Below are 19,919 nucleotides of genomic sequence, written 5' to 3'. Positions count from 1 at the left end.
CTCCAATACATGGATGAAATACAATTCAACCCAGTACATTATCTAGTATCATTCCTAGAAAAAACCTGTTATGCTAGTTGTCTGCCCTCTCAAACACTGACAAAGCGCGGTTCAACCCGTGGTTAAAGCTGAGAATCTATCTTTTGCGTCTAGATGGTGGCCGAAACAAGGAGCTCAAGATCGCCTAGGTGCAGTTTGTTTTAAGCATAAGTGCGGTAGGAACCTAAATTTATGCCGCTACTAAGGTCCCAGTGATTGATACTATCTCAAGTTCTCAACCCAATCGCCATCAGTAGGTAGCCAAGTTGACAGAGATCGGAGCCAGTGCGATGAAAGGTCAAAGCTTCTACCGAGGCAGCACATCTGAAGTTAGGTACCTCACTTTACAACAAGCATTTTTCAGGTACCCGTCTGACCGACCGATTATTGATTATCGAGTCCCGATGGAGAGTCTCCAGGCTTGAACTTCTCGATTGATCATCACCCAAATCCCGAATGGAGGGACTTCTGAGGTTGTAGCCTGCGCCTCGACATGCAAAAGTCCCCCACACCTGCGCGGGTGGACAATCGAACATGAACCTCAACCTTGCGCGACTTCATACAGTATAGCTCACAATCAACCCTCGTAGAGTCCGAACCTTCCAACACCCGTTCCTGCAATGACGCCAGATCGACACACTGCCAGATACGCACTGGGAGAAAATAATGATGGAGCACAAGGAGAACAATAAGTAACCGGCTTGATGCCGACCGCAAGCTTAGGAATGCGAATCCGGGTAACAGATGTAATCTCATCCCGGGTACTAAAAGAATACGGTGATAACTTGCTAAAGGGGTATATAAATCAATACCGGGGCGCCCTTCTCAAGCCTTGCCTTCAAGCTGTTGCAGAGAGATCGCAATCATGCAAGTCTCAATTGCCAGTCAGAGCATCAAGCTCTACGCTCGCTCGGGATCGTCGCAGTCTCCGAGGCGAAAATGAACCGAACCATTTCTTGCGAGAGGGAGAGACGGGGGTCGACGGTTCACCGTGGTTCAATTGCTCAACTTCTTCTGTACTTATCGAATCAGACAAACTTCCAGGAGGATCCTGGAACCGAATCGTTCGTTGACGTTCTGCGTCGGTCGTGGGAGTCCGGGGCCTTGCACAGGCGGCATCCGCCGAGCAGCGGAGATCATCTGCCCCGTCAACCATCGCGGGTACAAGGTGCTTTTCTTCCGCGCTGAAATCATCCACAGGTTCTACATCGCTTCCGACAGACTCTCTTTGGCGTGGAAATTCCTTTGAAGTAGATCGTCTACCGAATCCGGCGTGGATGGAGAGATGGCGCATGATTGAGCGGCGGCGAAATTGATCGCTCCGGCTGAGACCCATCCCGGGAAAGGGCAAGACTTCACGCGTGTAGATATCCGAGATCAACGCCTCAAGCCGAATTCGTTCCGCGCGCTTCGCAACCACAACCACTGCCCCCGGCGGCACAGTGGTCTTGGGTCTCTCAATCTCTCCCTCTGGCGAGTGGTCTACCACATCTGCTTGATAGGGGAGGCGTGTCTTTTTGATGACCACGTCCTGAACTCTTGTCTTGCGGGCGACGGTTGCAACGTCCATCGATGAGCGCCGAGCGAGAGAGCTCACTTGATAACGTAGCTGATGCAGAGAGACCAGCGGCAGGTTCAGAATGGAAAACTCTCGAGGTCTCCAGCCGGCTTGTAGGAGCCCCTTCTCAGTGATCGCTGCGGAACATTTCAAAATCTCGGTCTGCCAGACTTTCTCCTCTGTTGCAGAAGACGCACTGAAAACAAATTCGTAATAACTTCCATCGGCTCGAAACACAAACTTCCACGAATAGAAACATTCGTAACAAAAGAGGCCTTTGGAAACACTCGGAGTTAGCGCATCTACCAACGACAGCAAATCAGTTGGACCGCTACTGACCTTGCCCGTTCTGGACTGAATCTTCCTTCAAATCGAGCAGATACACACAAGCGATGACTTCCAGTCGCTTGCTGTCATGAACTCTTCTGGCGAGCAAGAAGTAGCAATGAAAAAGCGCGCAGACCATGAAACTTCCAGTCGTCTGGCCGGGCGTTTGATAAGTGACGAACAACACACCACACATTTGCAGTGGACCTAGATCTTTGTAAATGTCCTGCAGATTGGACTTCACGATTTCTCTTTAGCAAGTAATCGAGGTGGGCCTTTGTGAGCTCGCTGAAGAAGACTGGCTACATACCGATCCAGTGGGCTCGATCTTCTGTTGGAGAAGCATAGTTTTCTGAATTCGGTCTTTCGTGAGAGGATTCCCAGTCAATGCATTAATCTCGGCCACTGAGGAATGTAGGTGAACCAAAATTTGACCGATTCCATCATGAGAAGATGGACAATCAGAAATCCAGGTTTGCTTGAGCAGCTCCTGGAGGAGCAGCGAATACTTGCAAAGGCGCTGGATGGGCTGCAGCATTATCAGTACTCAAGTCTAGCCGGACGAATATTGTAGAATCTCACCTTCATAAGTAAGTCATTGAACGTCATTGATTTGTTCTTGTCATACTTTCGATACTTGAGAGGCGTAGCTGATCTGGACAGCGCTTCGAGGCCCTGATCAAGACTTGGCCAATCGGGGAGCGATTCTTGCAGGACTTCCAAATCTCGAGTGAAGATCTCAAAGTTTTCGCAAAAGTTTCGGTATACAAAAAACGATAGTGTCTGCGCAGAGATTTATGGTAAGCCTAGGGTATTCTCCTTGCACAGTGTCCAGAAAAGGCTCACCAGATTGTCGATAGCGCGTGCAATCTCGAGGGCCTCCAATGGTTCCGCCTGCATAGCTTTGAGGCGTCGGATCATCTTCATGTCAAAGGTTCGGGTTCTCAGAGAACGGCTTCGCATTCTCTTGAATCCAGTTAGCTTGACACTGCCAAGGCGGCCCGAAAGTCCCCTGGGTGCTGGGATAGAAGATGCATCCGTGTCCATTGTAGACAACGGAGCAATTGCCTGCAGATGGGTCAAAAACCTGGCATGGACAGCGCGGATTGCCTCGACACTTCGCGACAGCTGGAGCCTGAGCTCGAAGCACGAGATGACCTGTAGACTTTGATGAGTTTGAAAACAAATTCAGAGAATGATCGAGATGGATCGTACCTGAGCTAGTGCCTTCAAGCCAGTCACATACTCTGCCTCCGTTCTGAGTAGCTCGTTAAGAATACGACGTCTTGTCTTCGCTCTTTCATCAGCTGCCTCATCGGCAGTGTGACTTGAGGGTGGTCGCGAGCTTTCAACCGAATATCGATTGCCTGAGAAACCGCTGAGTCCGGCGCTGCTCTGAGCTCTTTCTCTGCGAGATCCCCCGCTGAAATTGGTGGCCGTCACAGAGATTGTTTTCGCGGTTCCGAGTTGGGAGGAATAACCCGACGAGGTTGAGTTGCGACGTGGTTCAATGACCTCGATGCGATTGTGATAAGAAACGGACTGCGGCTGATCATCGTCGTGCCATCCCATCACATCTCTTTCAGGAATGTCTTGCCTCACCCGTCGATGTGCATGAAAGCTGTCCATCCATTTTTGGAAAGGTTGATGTACATTTGACTCAGGCGTTCTTGCATGGTTTTCACCCTCGACGATATCGACTTTCTCTTGATTATCTTTCGCAAAGTCGTGTGACATGATACTGTTCGCATTGGAGTCGGTCTTCTCCATGATGTGAGATATCATATCTCAAGAGTATGTTGTCAAGTCGACAGTCCATGCAGACCTCTGGAATATCGGAAGGGTCCAGCATACTCAGCATGTAAAGCAGTCACATCTGATGTTTTCCCGCATGTGAAATGACAACAGTCAGTATTCGGCAGTCGCGAGGACGACCCCCCGAAAAATCTCAGGGAAGGTGCGCCCTGGTCAGCGGAACTACTTGCGTCTTGTAGACTGCCCACATCTGTGACTGCTTCTGCCTTGCCAAATTTTACTCTTTTGCTGGAGAGATCATTGATCAAATTCAACTCCTGTGAAGGGTGAATCGCAATGCCTGAGTTTTACTACGATCGCTGTGGTTCCAGGCAGCTGCGGGGACTGCTGAGCAACCATGGATTTGAATTCGCTCTGTGTAAATCGTGGAAAGTGATACCTGGCAGTCGTAATTCCAAGTGTAGCCGTGAGTCGCCATTGGTGCAAACCTGATAAATGGCAGCGCACGGAGGAGTGTACGAGTAGCATGGATCCCGAGTGTCCGGGGAAGATGAATGAGGGTCAAATCATGGGAATCATACTGTCCGTGTCAAGGTTTGTTTATACCACATGTGCGAGTTGCTTAAGAAATCAGCAACCTGGATCCTTTCGGGCACTGGAATTGTGAGGAAGGCTGATCGCTGAAACAGCCTTACATTTTATAGCCCCGTCCCGCTTCCAGTTCCCAACCGGGAGCGCTTAGAATGCGCTTAATGGCCGAGCGGCTCCCGAGTGCGATCCCATCCACGGAACCCCCCACCGCTCTCATAGCCCGGAGCCGCGATAAAGAGATGCTTGGATCTTCCCCACCTTCTGTTTGAATGGGCATCCTCATGGACGACAACATTCATGCTCCTACGGTGGCTTCCGGACCGACGTCCGGAGTCACGCCGCCCGACTTCTCCAAACTTAGCATGCCAGAGTTGATGCAGCAGAAGGAACGAATTGAAGCAGAGCTCACGGCGCTTAGCAGCGTTCTCAGCTCGGTGAGCTCTCGTGCTAGTACTTTGAAGATTCGCCGGAGAGGAAATAACTGACTGTTGTCTAGCATGGAGTCAACATGAACTCTTCTCTTACAACGTTTGATGGCTTCCCGCGAGATGATATTGATATTGCTCAAGGTGCGCAAGAGTGTGGAACTCTCTGTCGTTCAACTCAGTACACCAAGACTTATTAGACAATATTTCAGTGCGAACAACGCGTGTGCGAATCATTCATCTACGCAATGATCATAAAGATGTCATGAAATATCTTGAAAAGGCCCTTCACGCCCATTTTGCTCAACTTCAAAATGCTCCAGCTGGGGAATCGGCTCCTAATGGCACGTCTGCTGCCCCCGTGGCCTTATCTTCTGCCGTGGACGATTCCACGGGGAACCCCGGTGCCCTGGGCACTCCATTCGCTCGAGTCAACACCGTTGAATCGGCAAGCCCAGCTGCTGAAGCGGGTTTGAAGACCGGCGACCTAATTCGCTCGTTTGGTACCGTACACTGGCTCAACCATGAGCGCCTGTCAAAGGTCGCTGAAGCAGTGCAACAAAACGAGGGCGTGAGTCATTCCCTTTGGTGGACCCACGCTGACTCCCAGTGGGTTCTACGTTGGAAGATTACAGACTGACATCCATATGTGCCCAGCGCCCGCTTACTGTGAAGGTGAGTAGAAAGACTGACGGCGCGACCGAAGCTGTGGAGGTAGATCTACAGTTGACTCCACGCCGCAACTGGGGAGGCCGCGGTCTTCTGGGTTGCCATCTAGTGCCTCTGTAGATCATGCCTCCGTCTCTGTTGCCCTGGCTACCGAGGAGAACCTCGAACTCCTCTTTTTTTCACTGTAGAATAACTTATGTCTCGTCAATGATTTATGCCACTTCGAGCTCTTCATTAACTATCCATCGCCTGCGGTGTTGAAAACTACTTACTCTGTTCCAGGTGGGAAGAAATTTGCGTTCACGTTGATTACAAAACTCATGAGGCGTTTGCCGTAGTATGTAAGTGGCGGAAGCTCGGCGGAGCGCTGGTCGCCCCGTGCTCTAGAGAACGTCCTCCCAGGCATAACTTGGGTTTGGAGATTGGTCAACACTACAATCCTGAGAGGACGAGTCTGTGGTTTCAGCTACTGAGTGACTCTTCATGGCAGCTTAATCAGGGATGCCAAAGCTCGATTGACCTTCATAGAAGGATTTAATTTCCAGTGAGTCCTGAATCAAGTCGATTCACTGAGGGATAAGACTGAAACAATTGAATTCATGACTATCGACTGGGCCTTTTGCATTCTCTGTCCCAAATTAAGGGCATCTTAACAGTGACTACCATAGAATGAGTTCCGAACCAACTAGTTACAGCAATATATTCCGACTCTATTTGTAAGCAAAGCGCTGGATCATGAACACCCGACCTCCAACAAGCTCCCATTCTGGTGGTAAAGTGATGCAAGCAAGGCGCCTTTTGGGTGTTGACACTACGTCAGGCTGGCAGGCACACACACATCCATCACGTGATCATTCCATGATCGGGGCAAAATTTCCATCGCGCATTATCCACGCTTTCCCCTTCTTTCTCCCCATCTCTCTCCAAAACAATCCGACCCCTTCGTGATTGAATCTCTGTCCGCTGAAATCTCCAGCGAGCCCTATCACTTTTATACTATTTTTGCGAAAATAGAAAAAAATTTCCAACATGGCAGAGCAGGCCCCACCCACATTCAAGCTCGTCCTGGTCGGTGACGGTGGTACTGGCAAGGTAAGCAAAATTTGATTGAACTTTTGATCTTGATCTCAGGTCTGAGGGCAATCCTTGGAGAAAGTCAATCTTGTTCGATGATTTGGCTTGCGACAAGTCATGTCTCGACCTTTGGCACCAACCCCTCTCTTCTCCCTTGCCCCGCGATCGTCAACAATGATGGAATCAACGGCCCAATGTTCGCCTCACTCTTACGAAGAGCTTATGCTAATTTCATCGATAACATAGACCACCTTCGTCAAGCGCCACTTGACTGGAGAGTTCGAGAAGAAGTACATTGCCACTCTTGGTGTCGAGGTTCACCCTCTGAACTTCACCACCGTACGTTATGCCCCGCCAAGCCCCGCTCCGAATGAGTTTCGCCCAGATCGCTGTTCATTTCGATCAATTCACTGACCTGAAGCTTGCAGAACCTCGGCAATATCCAGTTCGATGTTTGGGACACTGCTGGGCAGGAGAAGTTCGGTGGTCTCCGTGATGGTTACTACATCAACGGTCAGGCCGGTATCATCATGTTCGATGTTACCTCCCGTATCACCTACAAGAACGTTCCCAACTGGCACCGTAAGTTCCTTTTTTTTCGTCCTCATATGGACCGTCTTCCGCGCAGTCACTGATCCATTTTTAGGTGATCTTGTCCGTGTTTGCGAGAACATCCCCATCGTTCTTTGCGGTAACAAGGTTGATGTGAAGGAGCGCAAGGTCAAGGCCAAGACCATCACCTTCCACCGCAAGAAGAACTTGCAGTACTACGATATCTCCGCCAAGTCTAACTACAACTTCGAGAAGCCCTTCCTCTGGCTTGCCCGCAAGCTGGTCGGCAACGCTCAGCTGGTGCGTAGTCCTTGAAGTGCATCGGTTCTGCTTGCCAAAAGAAAATGTTCTGCTAACACGCCCAACAGGAATTCGTTGCTGCTCCCGCCCTTGCTCCCCCTGAGGTCACCGTCGACCTTGACCAGATGGAGAAGTACCGCCAGGAGATGGCCGATGCCGCTGCTCAGCCCCTTCCCGACGAGGACGACGCCGATCTGTAAAGGGATCGATCCCATGCACAAGCTCCCGAAAGTTCGATTATTTGTTGAACCGGGACATCCTCATAGCCAGCTCCCACTTTGTCTTCGTTCTTGAAATATGACAAAAAAAAATAAAGAGGGGCGGCATGTTCCATGGGTTGATAATCACCTAGGCCCTGGATTTACGATACAATGAAAGCGGTTGGGACAGAGGCGATATGAAGAAAGGGACAGCACGATCATGCATTTCTTTGTTTTTGGGGTTTCTCTCCCCTGCTCAACCATACTTAGTAGCTTAGACTCTTTATTTATCATCTCAATGTCCCATTTTTTCTTCTCTCGGCCCACTTGAAATGGAGCATTTAGAATGATGCTTGACATGTGCTTGCGGTCTTCTTTTTAAGAATGGTCCTGGAACTCCTTTCGAGAAAAAGTCATCTAGCTATGCTATCTATGCTATCTATGCTACCTTTGCCAAGATATTCCAGCTTGTACAACTAGTGAACATCTATTATTCTGTGGGGACGGTAGGCTCTTTTCACGCGTCTCGTTGTATCGCTTCTACAATCGAGCCGCAGCCAAAGCATCGATTGAACCCAGATTAAAGAGCAAGACTACATGTAGTTTCTCTTGGAGACTTTCTAGTGCCCCTTTTTCCTGGCACGTAAGAAAGGTCTGTCAAAACAAGAAGAAGAAAAGGCCCAAATCGAGTGATGTCTAGATTGATCATCGCATGCCGTAATTGCGTTAGACTCCCCCCGAGCAAGTGACCGCCATTCTAAGTGTGAACTCCCTGTATGTCAGAAAGTGATTAGCAGCGTGTCAGGGGTCGAAGGGCTTCGCCAGGAAAGCAAGTGCACTTACAAATAGATAAGCCAGCTCCTTCACGTCCAAACGCGAGACGTTCATCGAGCCCCCCTCGTCAAGAGCCCCACTGATGAGCTCTCGCTTCTTTTCCTGCAAGTCGATGATTCGATCTTCCACTGTGTTCTCAATCAGGAGACGATGAACGAAGACATCCCTGACCTGACCGATACGGTGGGCGCGGTCGATGGCCTGATCCTCGACATAGGGGTTCCAGAAAGGGTCGAAAATGATCACATGAGAGGCAGCCACGAGGTTTAGTCCGGCGTTACCGGCCTTGAGGGAGACCAGCATGATTCTGACCTCAGGATCATCGGTAAATGTTGCTACGGCCTCGTTTCGCTGGGTGATGTTCATACTGCCATCGAAACGGCAATACTTCTGACCCTTTCGGTTTAGGGGAACTTCGAGCAGATCAAGGAGCGATGTGAATTGACTGAAAACAATCGTCTTCTCGCCCTTGCCTCTGGCCTCATTCTCCTCTAGGATCTCGAGAGCTTTGAGGATCTTGGCACTCGGTTCCCATGACTTTTCAAGCCGACGGAGATAACGACGCTTGGCCCGCTTGTTCTTCTGACCTTTCTTGCGAAGCTCGGCAAGAGACTTCTTCTTTGGCTTGCCAGAGGAGCTGTCACTATCGGTATCCGATTCCGAATGTTCCAAGTCGGATTCCTCCGATTCTTCCTCGGCCTTGTCGGTGGTCTCGGACTCGGTCGCTTCCGACGGGGAGTACACCTTCTTGAACGATTCCCCATCGGTGATTTTCAAAGGATCAACCGGTCCACGACAATTCTGGCACTTGATCATGCCAGCGGTGTCATCGTTACGGGCGAGCATTTGCGGGTCAGAGATGCGGGCGAAACATTCGTTGCAAACTGAGTGACCGCAAGGAATGTAAATCACCGCGTTCTCAACAATGTCCATGCAAATCGGACAAGTGCCATCGTCCTCCCCGCCTTCGTTACCTTTGATTCGTTCGACCACCGTCGGGCTCAACGCCTTAGCGTTAGCAATCATGTCTCTGCCTTCCATAGCAGGGATTTCGGTCGCGTGCTCCTGCAATAATTGCGTATGGCAGCACGCTTGTCTCAAGCGCAACAGGAGGACCAGAATCGTACTGTACTTCATGCCAAGAGTACCAGCGTTCAACAGGCGCTCTACGTGCTTCTGAGACTTCGAGCTCAGAGCATCGTAGAATTCTCGCTCCTTTTCGTCGAACACCACATGAACCTTTTCAATGACCTTGGGAGGCAGTTGAAGTATCGGTTCGCCGTCAATCTTGGAGGTCTTGGTCCGTCGGAAGCAAACAGATTTGACGAGAATCCGCAGCTGCTGCATCACATGCTCTGGCACGAAGCCGCTCTTGACAACTCGGAAGTCCTGTGGTTTGACAGTCAGTGGGGAGTACTTGTTGTGTGGGATTCGGGGTCGATGTGACTGACGCGTCTGAATTTTTCCTTGTTGTTGTAGGGTCTGATCCGAAGGAAAGACAACAAAGATTGGAAGTCTTCAAGTCGATTCATCATCGGCGTTCCAGTTAGGCACCATCTGTATGTAGCATTGAGCCGACAACATGCCCTGGCCGACTTCGCAGCTGGATTCTTGATGTTCTGTGCCTCATCCACAATGACACGATGGAACTTGGTGGAGGGCGTGAAAAAGACCGACATGTTGCGCGTATCGCGAATCAGACTGCTATCCTTCCCTTCTTGCTCCATTTTCTCCGCCTTGATGATAAACTTGTAGCTAGCGGTCAGCGTGCCAAAGGTTGTGATGACCACGTCATAAGTCTTCAGCTTGTTCCACCCGGCGCGATTGGTGCCATGGTAGATGAATACAGACAGCTGATTTTTCCCAGGCATGATATGTCTATGAATTTCTCGCCGCCACTGATCCATCAGTGCCTTGGGGGCCACAATCAGAGTAGGCTGCCGTTCTGATTCGGGCGGAGGCCTTGCGACCATGAGAGCAATTGCTTGTATAGTTTTTCCAAGGCCCATGTCGTCCGCAAGAATACCTCCTTTGTGATTACTTTCCTCCTTGGCTTTCATCCACGACACACCGATCTTCTGATGTTTCATTAGAGTCACTTTGAGACCTGCTGGTGTCTCGTCCTTTTCCACTTTCGTAGCCTCACGAATATCTTTGATACCAGTAATCAGGTTCTTGATGTCTTGTGGGAAGTTCTGCTCCTCGTAGCGTCTGCACAACAAGACAGATTAGTATCCTTCACATACCGATCCTCAAAGCACGTGGGAGCTGAAACTGACTCTAAATCATCCTCATCCTCCAGTCCCAGAGGATTATCACGCAGCAGGTCTACTGCTTCCATAATTGGAGAGTGCGCTGGAATTTCACCTTGCATCCAAGGCAGATTCCGGCCGCCTAGAGAATTAAAGATTGGGCTGTACCGTGGAGGCCCAAAGCGCGGCTCTAGAGAGGCAGAGCTGTTTCCGTTCGAATATCTGCCTGGTGGATTGAGACGAGAAGAATTGAAGCCAAAAGGGTTGTATCCACGCGAGTCAGGAGATCGCGAATCAAAGTATTCCCTGGGAATCTCTTGCAAATCATCATCGTCGTATGGATACGAGCCGGGAGGTTCAGGGTTGTAGTCGAATTGCGTTGGCACGGCATACGGGCCAGAGTGCCTAGATGAGAAAAGAGACGGACTTGTTGGAGGCCGCTGATGGTGAGGAAGCGTTCTGTCGGGAAGTCTGAATTGTGAGGACGGACTGACGCGACGCTCTTCGTCGCTTTCGGCGGCCAGGTCTTCTGCATGAATCATACGCGCTACTTGCTCATCCATTGCCGTACGGAATTGAGCGCGAATAGCTTCCTCCTCTTCCTCTTGCTCCTTTTCCAGCTTCTCCAAGACTTGAGCAACCGAGATCCCTTCAGCCATTGCTCTTGTTTGGACAGCATCGGCCTCTTTTGACTCTTCGTATTCGTGCCGGGCCCGGTTCAGCTCACGCTCCAGATCCGCCTCTAGTTTCTCGTATCGAGATTTGAGACGGTCAATAGCTACCCTCTTGGATGACTGCTGTTGAACTGGGGACTCAGAAGAGCCCTGGCGCTGACGCTTACGAGATTCCTCAGAGCCAGTGTGAAGTGACGGTGCTGCCACATTTGAAGCGCGATTAACAAATGGAGAAGGGGCTGTAGACGGATGGTAAGGCGTCAATGTAGGATCTGCGTGCGTAGCTGGAACAGAGGCTCCCTGTTTAAAAGTAGCTGGCCCAGTAGATGACTGAGCCATATTGCCATTTGGAAGGTTGCTCGGATTCACAGAGTTGACCGTTGAGTTGCCGTTTGGGGCTGTGCCTAGAAGCTGTGCAATTTGTGCTTCGATCCTCTTGATCGTAGCGTGCATCTCGGCGATTCCCTTCGTATCACTCGGATTGTTCTCGCGCAGGTCATCGAGAAGGAATTGAAAGGTCTCCTGATCTTCCACCAAATTGTTCAGTTCGGCTTCCTTCGAGACCGCCATTGTTGCAAGAGGGGAGGTACGTCGACCGGGTTGTGCTTCAGGGACTTTGCGCAGATATACTTGTGGTCAATCTGGGAAATGATGTAGACGGTAATTCGCGATTGACCGAGGGCCACGTAAGATATGTTGTTTGATCGAAGGCCTGGGCACGTGAGACGAAGATGATGGACGCAAATGGCCACTCCGTTCAGTCTTTGATCAGCGAGAGACTCTTGTCCGAGCATTCACGTCATGTGTGAATGTCCATAAGAATCGATAAATTTTGGGGGACAAGATCGATCGGTGACGCAGGGTGAGTGATTTCAATAATGGACGAGAGGCTGCGCAAAGAGAGCACTGTATGGGGTTGCGGAGTGCGAGGTTGCGGACGAAGGCTTGTGGTTGACTTCCCAGAAGCGCCGGCGCGGCTGGAAGGAGCTATTTAAAGAGGAGGAATGTGCCAGTTTGCGTTCAGTCTAAACTCATCTCAAAGTCAGAGGTAGCAAACGGAGCAGGAGCACCGGCGCGAAAAACACACGGCGACAGAAAAAAAGCAAGCATGCTGCCTGTGTGTACCAATGTTTGATCTGCGCTAAACGATCGTATATCAAGCGATCGAATTACGCATGCCAATTTGGTGAGATGTGAGAGATACACACCTCGGTAAATGAATTATCAGAGACCACTGGAGCGTGGGGTGAGTGAGGTCGTTGTGTTCAGTTCCGTGCAGCTGCGCAGTCGCGGGGAGAGTGGAGATAGGACGGGAATGAACACTTAGAGAAAATTTTGAGAACAAGCAACAACCACCTAAATACCAAGCCTAGCACCCTATTCTAGGATATTGACTCTTCGATCTCTCAAATATCGATGCTATGAAGTTCGATATGACGAAAACGAACATCCTTCGAGTCCATTCATAGCCACAGGCCGACAGTCTGATCAGCGACGTCATTTTGATCGCTTCTCATCCGCCAAGCATCGATACTATGGCGCCATAGCACTCTAGCAGAGTGCTAGAGCCGCGTCGCTACTCGTGACTGGACTGGTGTGATTGCTCATATATATTGCAATGCTTGGTTGCTCTTCACTGTGCTCAAAACATCGGAAAATAATTCTTGGATGCTCACGATCTGATTTATAAATGCTTTTCCTTTCTAGGATCTTGGCCGCTCTCTAAAGTTCCTAACGTAGTGTCTTATCATCACGTGCTGATAGAACGCGTCCACGGGCGTGTTGTAGCGAATTTCCCAAGTTAGTAAGGTAAAGGTACTGTAAGGTACTAGGTAGATAACAATACTTTGTACCAAACTACTAAAGTACTTATTCTACCCAAGGTATTTTCATTTCAGCCCATAAGAGCTCCTAGACTTGACTTCAAGAAGCCTCGTAGAAGCCTGGTCTCATAAAACCTCAAGCAACGACTTCTCAAGGCGAGGGACACCTCCAACCTGTTGGTGCATCCCCTAAGGATTATGTATCTTCGGGCCCCCGACCGGGTACTACGAGCTATGAATATACACGTAGATCACTCCGAACTGGTGTAGGTCACTCTCCTACACCGTTCAGACTTCACTCCAGGCAGTTGAGAGAGACTGGGGATGTGCCGTTGGTGGCCCCCCTAGTGATCAACGTCGGGCATACAAAGCACTTATGATGCTCGAATCCACAGAGGCGATGCTTTGTTTTGTGAAGAGGCCCTCAGTATGTATGTTGACTTGACAGAAAAGCGGCATCTAGGTCACATGATAATACCAAAGTACCTTACCTATTGATGTAACTAGTCAAGAAGTAAGACAGCACCTCGCTAACTACTACTACCTGGTATGCTGGATTCCGTGTGGGGAAGCTCGCATCATTGGTGGCAGCGGCACAGGTCGAGGTGTGGAGCGGATGACCCGACAAGAGAAATCTGGAGAACACAAGACAGGCAGCGAGAGTGGGCGAAGGACAATCTTGATTCTTGGTGGTTGAGATTTACGAGGTTCATGCCACTGTGAGGATTTAAATAACACTACCGGCCCAGTGCAGTACCAAGTGGAACTCATTTGTACCACTCAGCAATCAGCATTATTCTCGACTGCCAAACAAATGAAGTGATACAGAGTAGTACATAAAGTCACCCCCGATCCGTTCACGAGGGGCCTCGGTCCGGCGCGGGCTGACTGGGGACCAAACTCACCAGTATGCTTGTCAGTCGAGGGTTCACATTCACATGTTTGGCAGCGGCTCCGCGAGTGACGATCGCCCGGGCTTCTAGCGACCTTTCGTCATATAAATCACCATCCCCCGGAATTCCGCCTGACCGACCCACGGATTTTCCTCTTACATCTCCCTCAATCCTATACCTCTCACTCTACAAACAAGCACCATGCCTCTGAAGAAAGGTACGTGGTCATCTTCCAGCGCAGGCCCAGCCTGCATGGTTGACATCTCCCGGTCGCACATGACGGATGTTCGGATTGTTTCAACAGTAAACTAACCAGCACGTGGAATTTCCTCTTAGACTCCTTCCCTGCCTCCGCGGCTTTTGACGCGATCAATGAGGCGCTGCAGTCCGACGCCGCCGAGCGCAAGGATGCCGTCAACAAGGCCAAGGCGATCGTCACATTCAACCTCAAGAACGAAAAGGGCGAGGAGGCCAGCTGGTACCTTGACCTGAAGAATAAGGGCGAGGTGGGCCAAGGCGCCGCCCCCGCTGGCGGCAAGGCTGATGGTAAGCAAGCTGATTTCCTGAAAGCTCGCACCACCCATCCGAAGGGTATATCCCTACACACTGACTAACTCTTCTCTTTTTTTGTTTTTACTCTGTCCAGTCACTCTCACTCTGTCCGACAAGGATTTCGAGTCCCTGGTGACAGGCAAGGCCAATGCTCAGCGTTTGTTCATGGGCGGCAAGCTCAAGATCAAGGGTAACATCATGAAGGCTACCAAGATGGAGCCTATTCTGAAGAAGGCCCAGGGCAAGGCCAAGCTGTAAATACATTAGATACCCGGTTCATTCATAAACACTGAAGTATATAAAACATCGCAAACACCCCTGCCTCCCAAATTCTATACACAGTCATTGTGCACGTGCTCTATCTTGCGATGCGAGTCATATCAAATTGTAAGATAATCTCCAACGGTCTGATGTGAAACAGCAAACCGCATCCATGACAGTACCGGGATTGACACAATCGCTTCCGTTTTTGCTATGAGTCCGTCAGCATAATCAAATCACATGCTTTTCCATATGCTTCATGAGGGTTGGCTCCTAGGTGGCACGCGTCAATGGCTCCTCCGCTCGTTGATTACATGTCAGCCACGGCCCCCCGTCGCAAGACTTTCCCTTGGTCCAGCTCCACGAAGTAATCTGCATTCTTCACAGCTTCCACGCGATGGGCGATCGTGATCACAGTCGACAAATGCAGCTCCTCCCTTACTATCTGCTGGAGTTCAAGAGATGTTTCTTGATCGATAGAAGCAGTGGCCTCGTCAAAGATGACAAGCGGACTGCGTCGTAAGACAGCGCGGGTAAGAGCGATCAGTTGGCGTTGGCCCTGACTGAGATTCTTCCCTCCAGATTCGACGTGTGTGTCAAGACTCCACCCATGACGGTCACAGAGACGTTTCAAAATTTCGGCGCATTCATGGTCGGAGAACTCCTCAGTGGGGTCCAAGTTGAGTCGAATGGTGCCTGGGAAAAGAACGGGGTCTTGTGCGACAAAAGTGACTCGCGTGCGGAGAGCTTGGGTGTCCACATTGGCAATATCTAGCCCGTCTATCAGAATACGCCCGGCCTCAGGTCGGACGACGCTGAGAAGAGACACGGCCAGCGTTGACTTGCCACTTCCCGTTCGGCCAATGACAGCAGTGGTCGAACCGCCAGGAATCCGCAGAGAGACGTCCTGGAGGGCGGGATCCAAATGAGAGGCATATCGCAAAGTCACCTTGTCAAAAACCACATCGCTGCCGTACATTGGCCACGCTGCCGGTGGATGAATGGTCCCTTTGGGCTCTTCCTCAATATGAAGGAGTTCATCAATTCGCTCAACGGACACAAAGTCCATCTGCAATTGACCATATTGCTTGCAGAGTCCGTGAGTGGAGTCCACAAAGTTGTTGGCCGCAATGAGCACGAAAGCCACCAAGCCAGGCGTGGTATCGGTGTAAAGCGCCAGAACGGTTAGACAGAAGGTTGACAGGGCAGAGAGGCTCTCGAACCGGTACATTAACCAAGCCTGGAGAGACCAATAGAAGTGATCCATGCTTTGGAACTTGTCAACCACGGAGATTACTCGATTCTGAAACCGTTCTTCGGCACGGAATGCGCGCACAGTAGTCAGTCCATGTAATAGCTCGCCGAAATTGGACAAGAGTGGTGTCAATGACACCATCTCCAGTCGACGGAGGCTTTGCGAGGTCGGTAGGAACTGTAAAAAGATCATGACAAAAGCAATAGTAAGAAGCAACGAAAAGACAAGAAATGTGGGAGTCGCGGTGGCGATCACGAAGATGGAAGAACTCCACGTCATTGCATTGAACGCGATATCCTGGAACTGTGCGCTAATATTGCCGTCCACCACGCTGATATCTGAGGTCAGGCGATTCATGAGACGGCCCACAGGGGTCACATCGAAGAAGCGGAAAGATGCATTACTGACTCGGTCCATCACGCGGCGGAACAGAGTCTTTCCTGCACAGTAGACAATGACCAGCATCAATAGCTGAGATAGTAAAAGTGCGGTTGCTTGAAGACACACGATGACGAAAAAGGTCCACAACCATGGGCGAACGTCCTCGGAGGGCAACGGCAGTTGGTTGGTGGGATAATGAGATGCGACATGTGCGCCATCCACACCAAATGACAGCATCGAATTGGCAAGAAGCGCAGCCTGCGACCAAAATGTTCTTACAATTTGTGCAGACATCGAGACGTCCCCGTACGCCTCACCCCATTCCTTCAGGAACCATGATAGGCCCACAGCCATAAGTCTGTAGGCCGCCAGGACAAACACAAGTAGGGCCCACCAGCGGTACTTGCCCGCTTTGATGTAACTCCAGTAGACGCGAGCTTGAACCCCCCATTCAGCACGATGCTCTTCCTCGAAAAACTTATCAGGGATTGCTGCAGCTTCTTCCGCTGCGTTGACTTCTTCGATCTCAGGACCAACCTCGTCAGAGCTGGCACCATTGCCAATCGGATGGCTTGTGAGTGTGTACTTGGGCAAACTGGCCTTGTCGTAGACTGTAGCGCACCCATCCTCGATACTTATGATTTGGTCGGCAATATTGTAGACCAATGCAGTGCGGTGAGTAACCAGCACTATAGTGCGATCCCTCATTAATGGCCCAGAGAGACACTTGCGCACAACAAATTCAGCAGTGTGATGATCGAGTGCCGACAGGGGATCATCAAGCAAGAGCAAGCGAGAGGAACTATAGACGGCTCGCGCAAGGGCCACCCTCGCCTTTTGCCCACCAGAAAGTCCAACGCCATTCTCACCGATGAAGGTCAAATCGCCATGTTTGAATCGGGACAAGTCTGGCAGCAGCGCACAAGCTTCGATGGTTCGCTTGTAGCGGTGTTCGTCGTAAGGAGCAGAAAAGAGAATATTGTCACGGATGCTCATGCTTTGTAACCATGGTGTTTGTGCGCAATAACCTATGATCTCGTTGGGCAGGTTACAGGAACCAGTGAGAATGTCAAGTTCTCCCAGCAGGCCTTGAAGAAAAGCTGTTTTGCCCGATCCAACCTTCCCACTCACGACAGTGAGACCCTTGGAGATTGTGATTGTGACGTTTCTGAGAACCGGCGACAACTTGCCGGGCCATGAGAGCGAGCAGGAATCGAGTGAGATAGCAATCTCACTGGAAGGGCGATCAGCAGATCCATCAGCTTTGTCCGGTTCCACCATAAAGTCTTCAATCCGACCGAGTGCAATTGAGGCATTCAATAATGAGGTTATCAGATTCGGAATTTCACGCAAGCGTGTTTCGAGCATGGTAAACAGTTGCAAAGCGGGGAATATTATATCAATGCGGAGGTCATAGCCCGCTAGCTTCGTGTATGCGTATAATGCGACAACAGGGAATACTCCGCTTGAGAAAGCGTTGATGATGTTGATTGACGTCGTACACAGTTTGGTGATTACCCGTCTGTTCAGCTCGTGCTGACGAGCGTCCATAACCATCCGAAGCCAATACTCTTGCCATCCGTACCATCGGAGATGTCGGATAGCCTCCACAAATTGTGAGGTGATTTGCAATCTCGCATCAGTAGAAGCCCTGGTCAGCCGTTCTCTTTCGAAAAGGAACTTCGCAATGATGGCATTCAAAGACTGGGCTGCCAGAATGGTCAAGATACCAAGAAAGCACGATGGTCCGAATAATGTCCATACGAGGACAACGGCAATGACCAAACCTAAAGGTTTGTCAATGAGCACGTCAATCTCCCAGAATCGCTGGGCCACATCATAGACATCGCCTCGAAGCAGATTAAAGATTTTTCCGAGTGTGGCAGCTTCCTTGGGTCTCTTGAGCTGTGATATCCGTCGAGCAAAGAAGAGACTCCTCCAAGAACCCCAGCCCTTTGTCGTTGCCGAGCCTGCATCATCTGATCCGGGCTCTTCATTGACTGGGGGTTCGCTGCTAGTTTTTGATTCGTCGTCCTCCTCGTGCGTGCCAAGGATGTTCTTCCGGGACAATGCTTTCTCGTATACCATCATCATCATTTCGCCTCTGGATCGCTCATAGCATCGTCTGCCGTACCACAAGTTCAGTACCTGTGACTGCGCCGCCACTAGCCGAATGACCAGAGCGAGGACGGCATAAGTGAGAGGCACGCGTCTCGGTCGTTTCGGATCCTGCATAGCCTGTAAAAGTTGCTGCAGAAGAACCGGCGTGGAGAACGTGCAAAGCATCTGCACAATTGCAATGATTGAGAGGATCAAAACATCGAGCCCATTGGCCCGCAGAACCCGGGAAATGACAGACCCGCGCATTCGACGAAACTTTTCGTGGAGCCGACTGTGTTGGAATTCAAACCCTAGGAACCACACATCGGACTCATTAAGCTGCCTTGTACGACCGAGCGACATCAAAGGCGCCATCCAGGAGACGGTGAGAAATTGCCACAGACGTAAATTGTCCTCTGGGCTGCGAAAATCACTGCTTGGAGCTTGACCAACTCCACTTATGTCTATTGCAGCAAGCGTAGGTCTTCGAAACGGCATCCACATTATCGTGAAGCAAGCCATCAAGGCAGCGACAGCAGCGATAGAATGTGAGACCGTCAACAACTTCGATTTACCGATGGAGTCGGTGCATAAAATGGTTTCCACCAACAAGCACACAATGAAATAAACCAGCAGCATCACAGGGCAAGATCTCGGTCGTTTGAGTACCAGAACAAGCCCAGTCAAAGCCTGAGAAGAGGTCAGTCACCTTGAAGAATGTCCTAGCACATAAAGAATGGCAACTCACCCATGACGTGATAAGCACACAGCCAGGAACATCAAGATATGGCGGGTACAAATGTACAAGCTTGGCAACGAAGCCAATACCCGTGCATACGAGCAGGACGAGAGTCCATCGCAGGGATCTCTTGGTGTCTTCTGGAAGAATACCATTGCCCTCATCATGCTCAGTCAAGTATGGCCGAGTCCACTCTGGCTGCCACCGTCGAAGAATTGGATCGAGAAAATATCCACAGGCAATGAGGCAAATCAGACTTGCAGGTGCGATCACCAAGAATGGCAGTACACATGGAGGAAACCATGCGCTTTCATGGTCCTGTTTGAATATGTCAGTCGACCCAGTGCGAAAATTGATGAACTCAAGGGACGAGTGTTGTTATAGGGCGGGGTTACAGACCCAGAATTGACGGCAGCCGGGGGTAGCTCCAAGCTCGTCGCTCGCGAGGAGGGGCAGTTGATAAAACATTCTACCTCACGTCAGGATCCATTTGAGTCATCTGGCAGTTTCGCAGGTCGAGAGGTTGAACTTGATTTTATCACAGTCGGATGCTCACCGACCCTCAGATGGTTGAGTTGGAGCAATTGGGCGGACTATCATTCCCCCGAGAGTTGGATTAGACGTTTCACTTTACGGGCATTTTTGGATATTGAACTCGCGCTCGG

General features: G+C 50.4%; 6 protein-coding genes across 6 annotated transcripts; 3 read left to right on the top strand and 3 right to left on the bottom strand.

Moving 5' to 3' along the window:
* Positions 1-913: 913 nt before the first annotated feature.
* On the bottom strand, positions 914-3,694 carry N7539_006447 (putative Rho guanyl nucleotide exchange factor; the record flags this gene model as incomplete). Its single annotated transcript, XM_056936049.1, has 6 exons — positions 914-1,899; positions 1,937-2,162; positions 2,235-2,453; positions 2,507-2,707; positions 2,771-3,082; positions 3,140-3,694. 6 exons carry the CDS (start codon positions 3,692-3,694, stop codon positions 914-916), a joined length of 2,499 nt encoding a protein of 832 aa, XP_056788973.1.
* An 845-nt stretch (positions 3,695-4,539) lies between these two features.
* N7539_006446 (putative 26S proteasome non-ATPase regulatory subunit Nas2) lies at positions 4,540-5,484 on the top strand (the record flags this gene model as incomplete). The annotated part of the gene is made up of 4 exons (XM_056936048.1): positions 4,540-4,704; positions 4,767-4,839; positions 4,908-5,266; positions 5,353-5,484. The coding sequence occupies 4 exons, from the start codon at positions 4,540-4,542 to the stop codon at positions 5,482-5,484; spliced, it is 729 nt and encodes a 242-aa protein (XP_056788972.1).
* Positions 5,485-6,393: 909 nt separating this feature from the next.
* On the top strand, positions 6,394-7,490 carry N7539_006445 (Ran family GTP-binding nuclear protein; the record flags this gene model as incomplete). Its single annotated transcript, XM_056936047.1, has 5 exons — positions 6,394-6,456; positions 6,685-6,777; positions 6,867-7,020; positions 7,085-7,290; positions 7,359-7,490. 5 exons carry the CDS (start codon positions 6,394-6,396, stop codon positions 7,488-7,490), a joined length of 648 nt encoding a protein of 215 aa, XP_056788971.1.
* Positions 7,491-8,291: 801 nt separating this feature from the next.
* Positions 8,292-11,820, bottom strand: N7539_006444 (DEAD/DEAH box helicase; the record flags this gene model as incomplete). Its single annotated transcript, XM_056936046.1, has 3 exons — positions 8,292-9,713; positions 9,776-10,535; positions 10,604-11,820. The coding sequence occupies 3 exons, from the start codon at positions 11,818-11,820 to the stop codon at positions 8,292-8,294; spliced, it is 3,399 nt and encodes a 1,132-aa protein (XP_056788970.1).
* A 2,347-nt stretch (positions 11,821-14,167) lies between these two features.
* Positions 14,168-14,776, top strand: N7539_006443 (SCP2 sterol-binding domain-containing protein; the record flags this gene model as incomplete). The annotated part of the gene is made up of 3 exons (XM_056936045.1): positions 14,168-14,183; positions 14,303-14,512; positions 14,613-14,776. 3 exons carry the CDS (start codon positions 14,168-14,170, stop codon positions 14,774-14,776), a joined length of 390 nt encoding a protein of 129 aa, XP_056788969.1.
* A 313-nt stretch (positions 14,777-15,089) lies between these two features.
* N7539_006442 (uncharacterized protein) lies at positions 15,090-19,722 on the bottom strand (the record flags this gene model as incomplete). The annotated part of the gene is made up of 3 exons (XM_056936044.1): positions 15,090-19,205; positions 19,264-19,614; positions 19,654-19,722. The coding sequence occupies 3 exons, from the start codon at positions 19,720-19,722 to the stop codon at positions 15,090-15,092; spliced, it is 4,536 nt and encodes a 1,511-aa protein (XP_056788968.1).
* Positions 19,723-19,919: the final 197 nt, after the last annotated feature.

This window comes from Penicillium diatomitis, assembly GCF_028827545.1.
Source record: "Penicillium diatomitis strain IBT 30728 chromosome Unknown utg000008l_segment0_segment0, whole genome shotgun sequence".
Lineage (NCBI taxonomy): Eukaryota > Fungi > Ascomycota > Eurotiomycetes > Eurotiales > Aspergillaceae > Penicillium > Penicillium diatomitis.
Note: the sequence above shows the minus strand (reverse complement) of the source record. Positions and strands in the feature narration are given on the sequence as shown.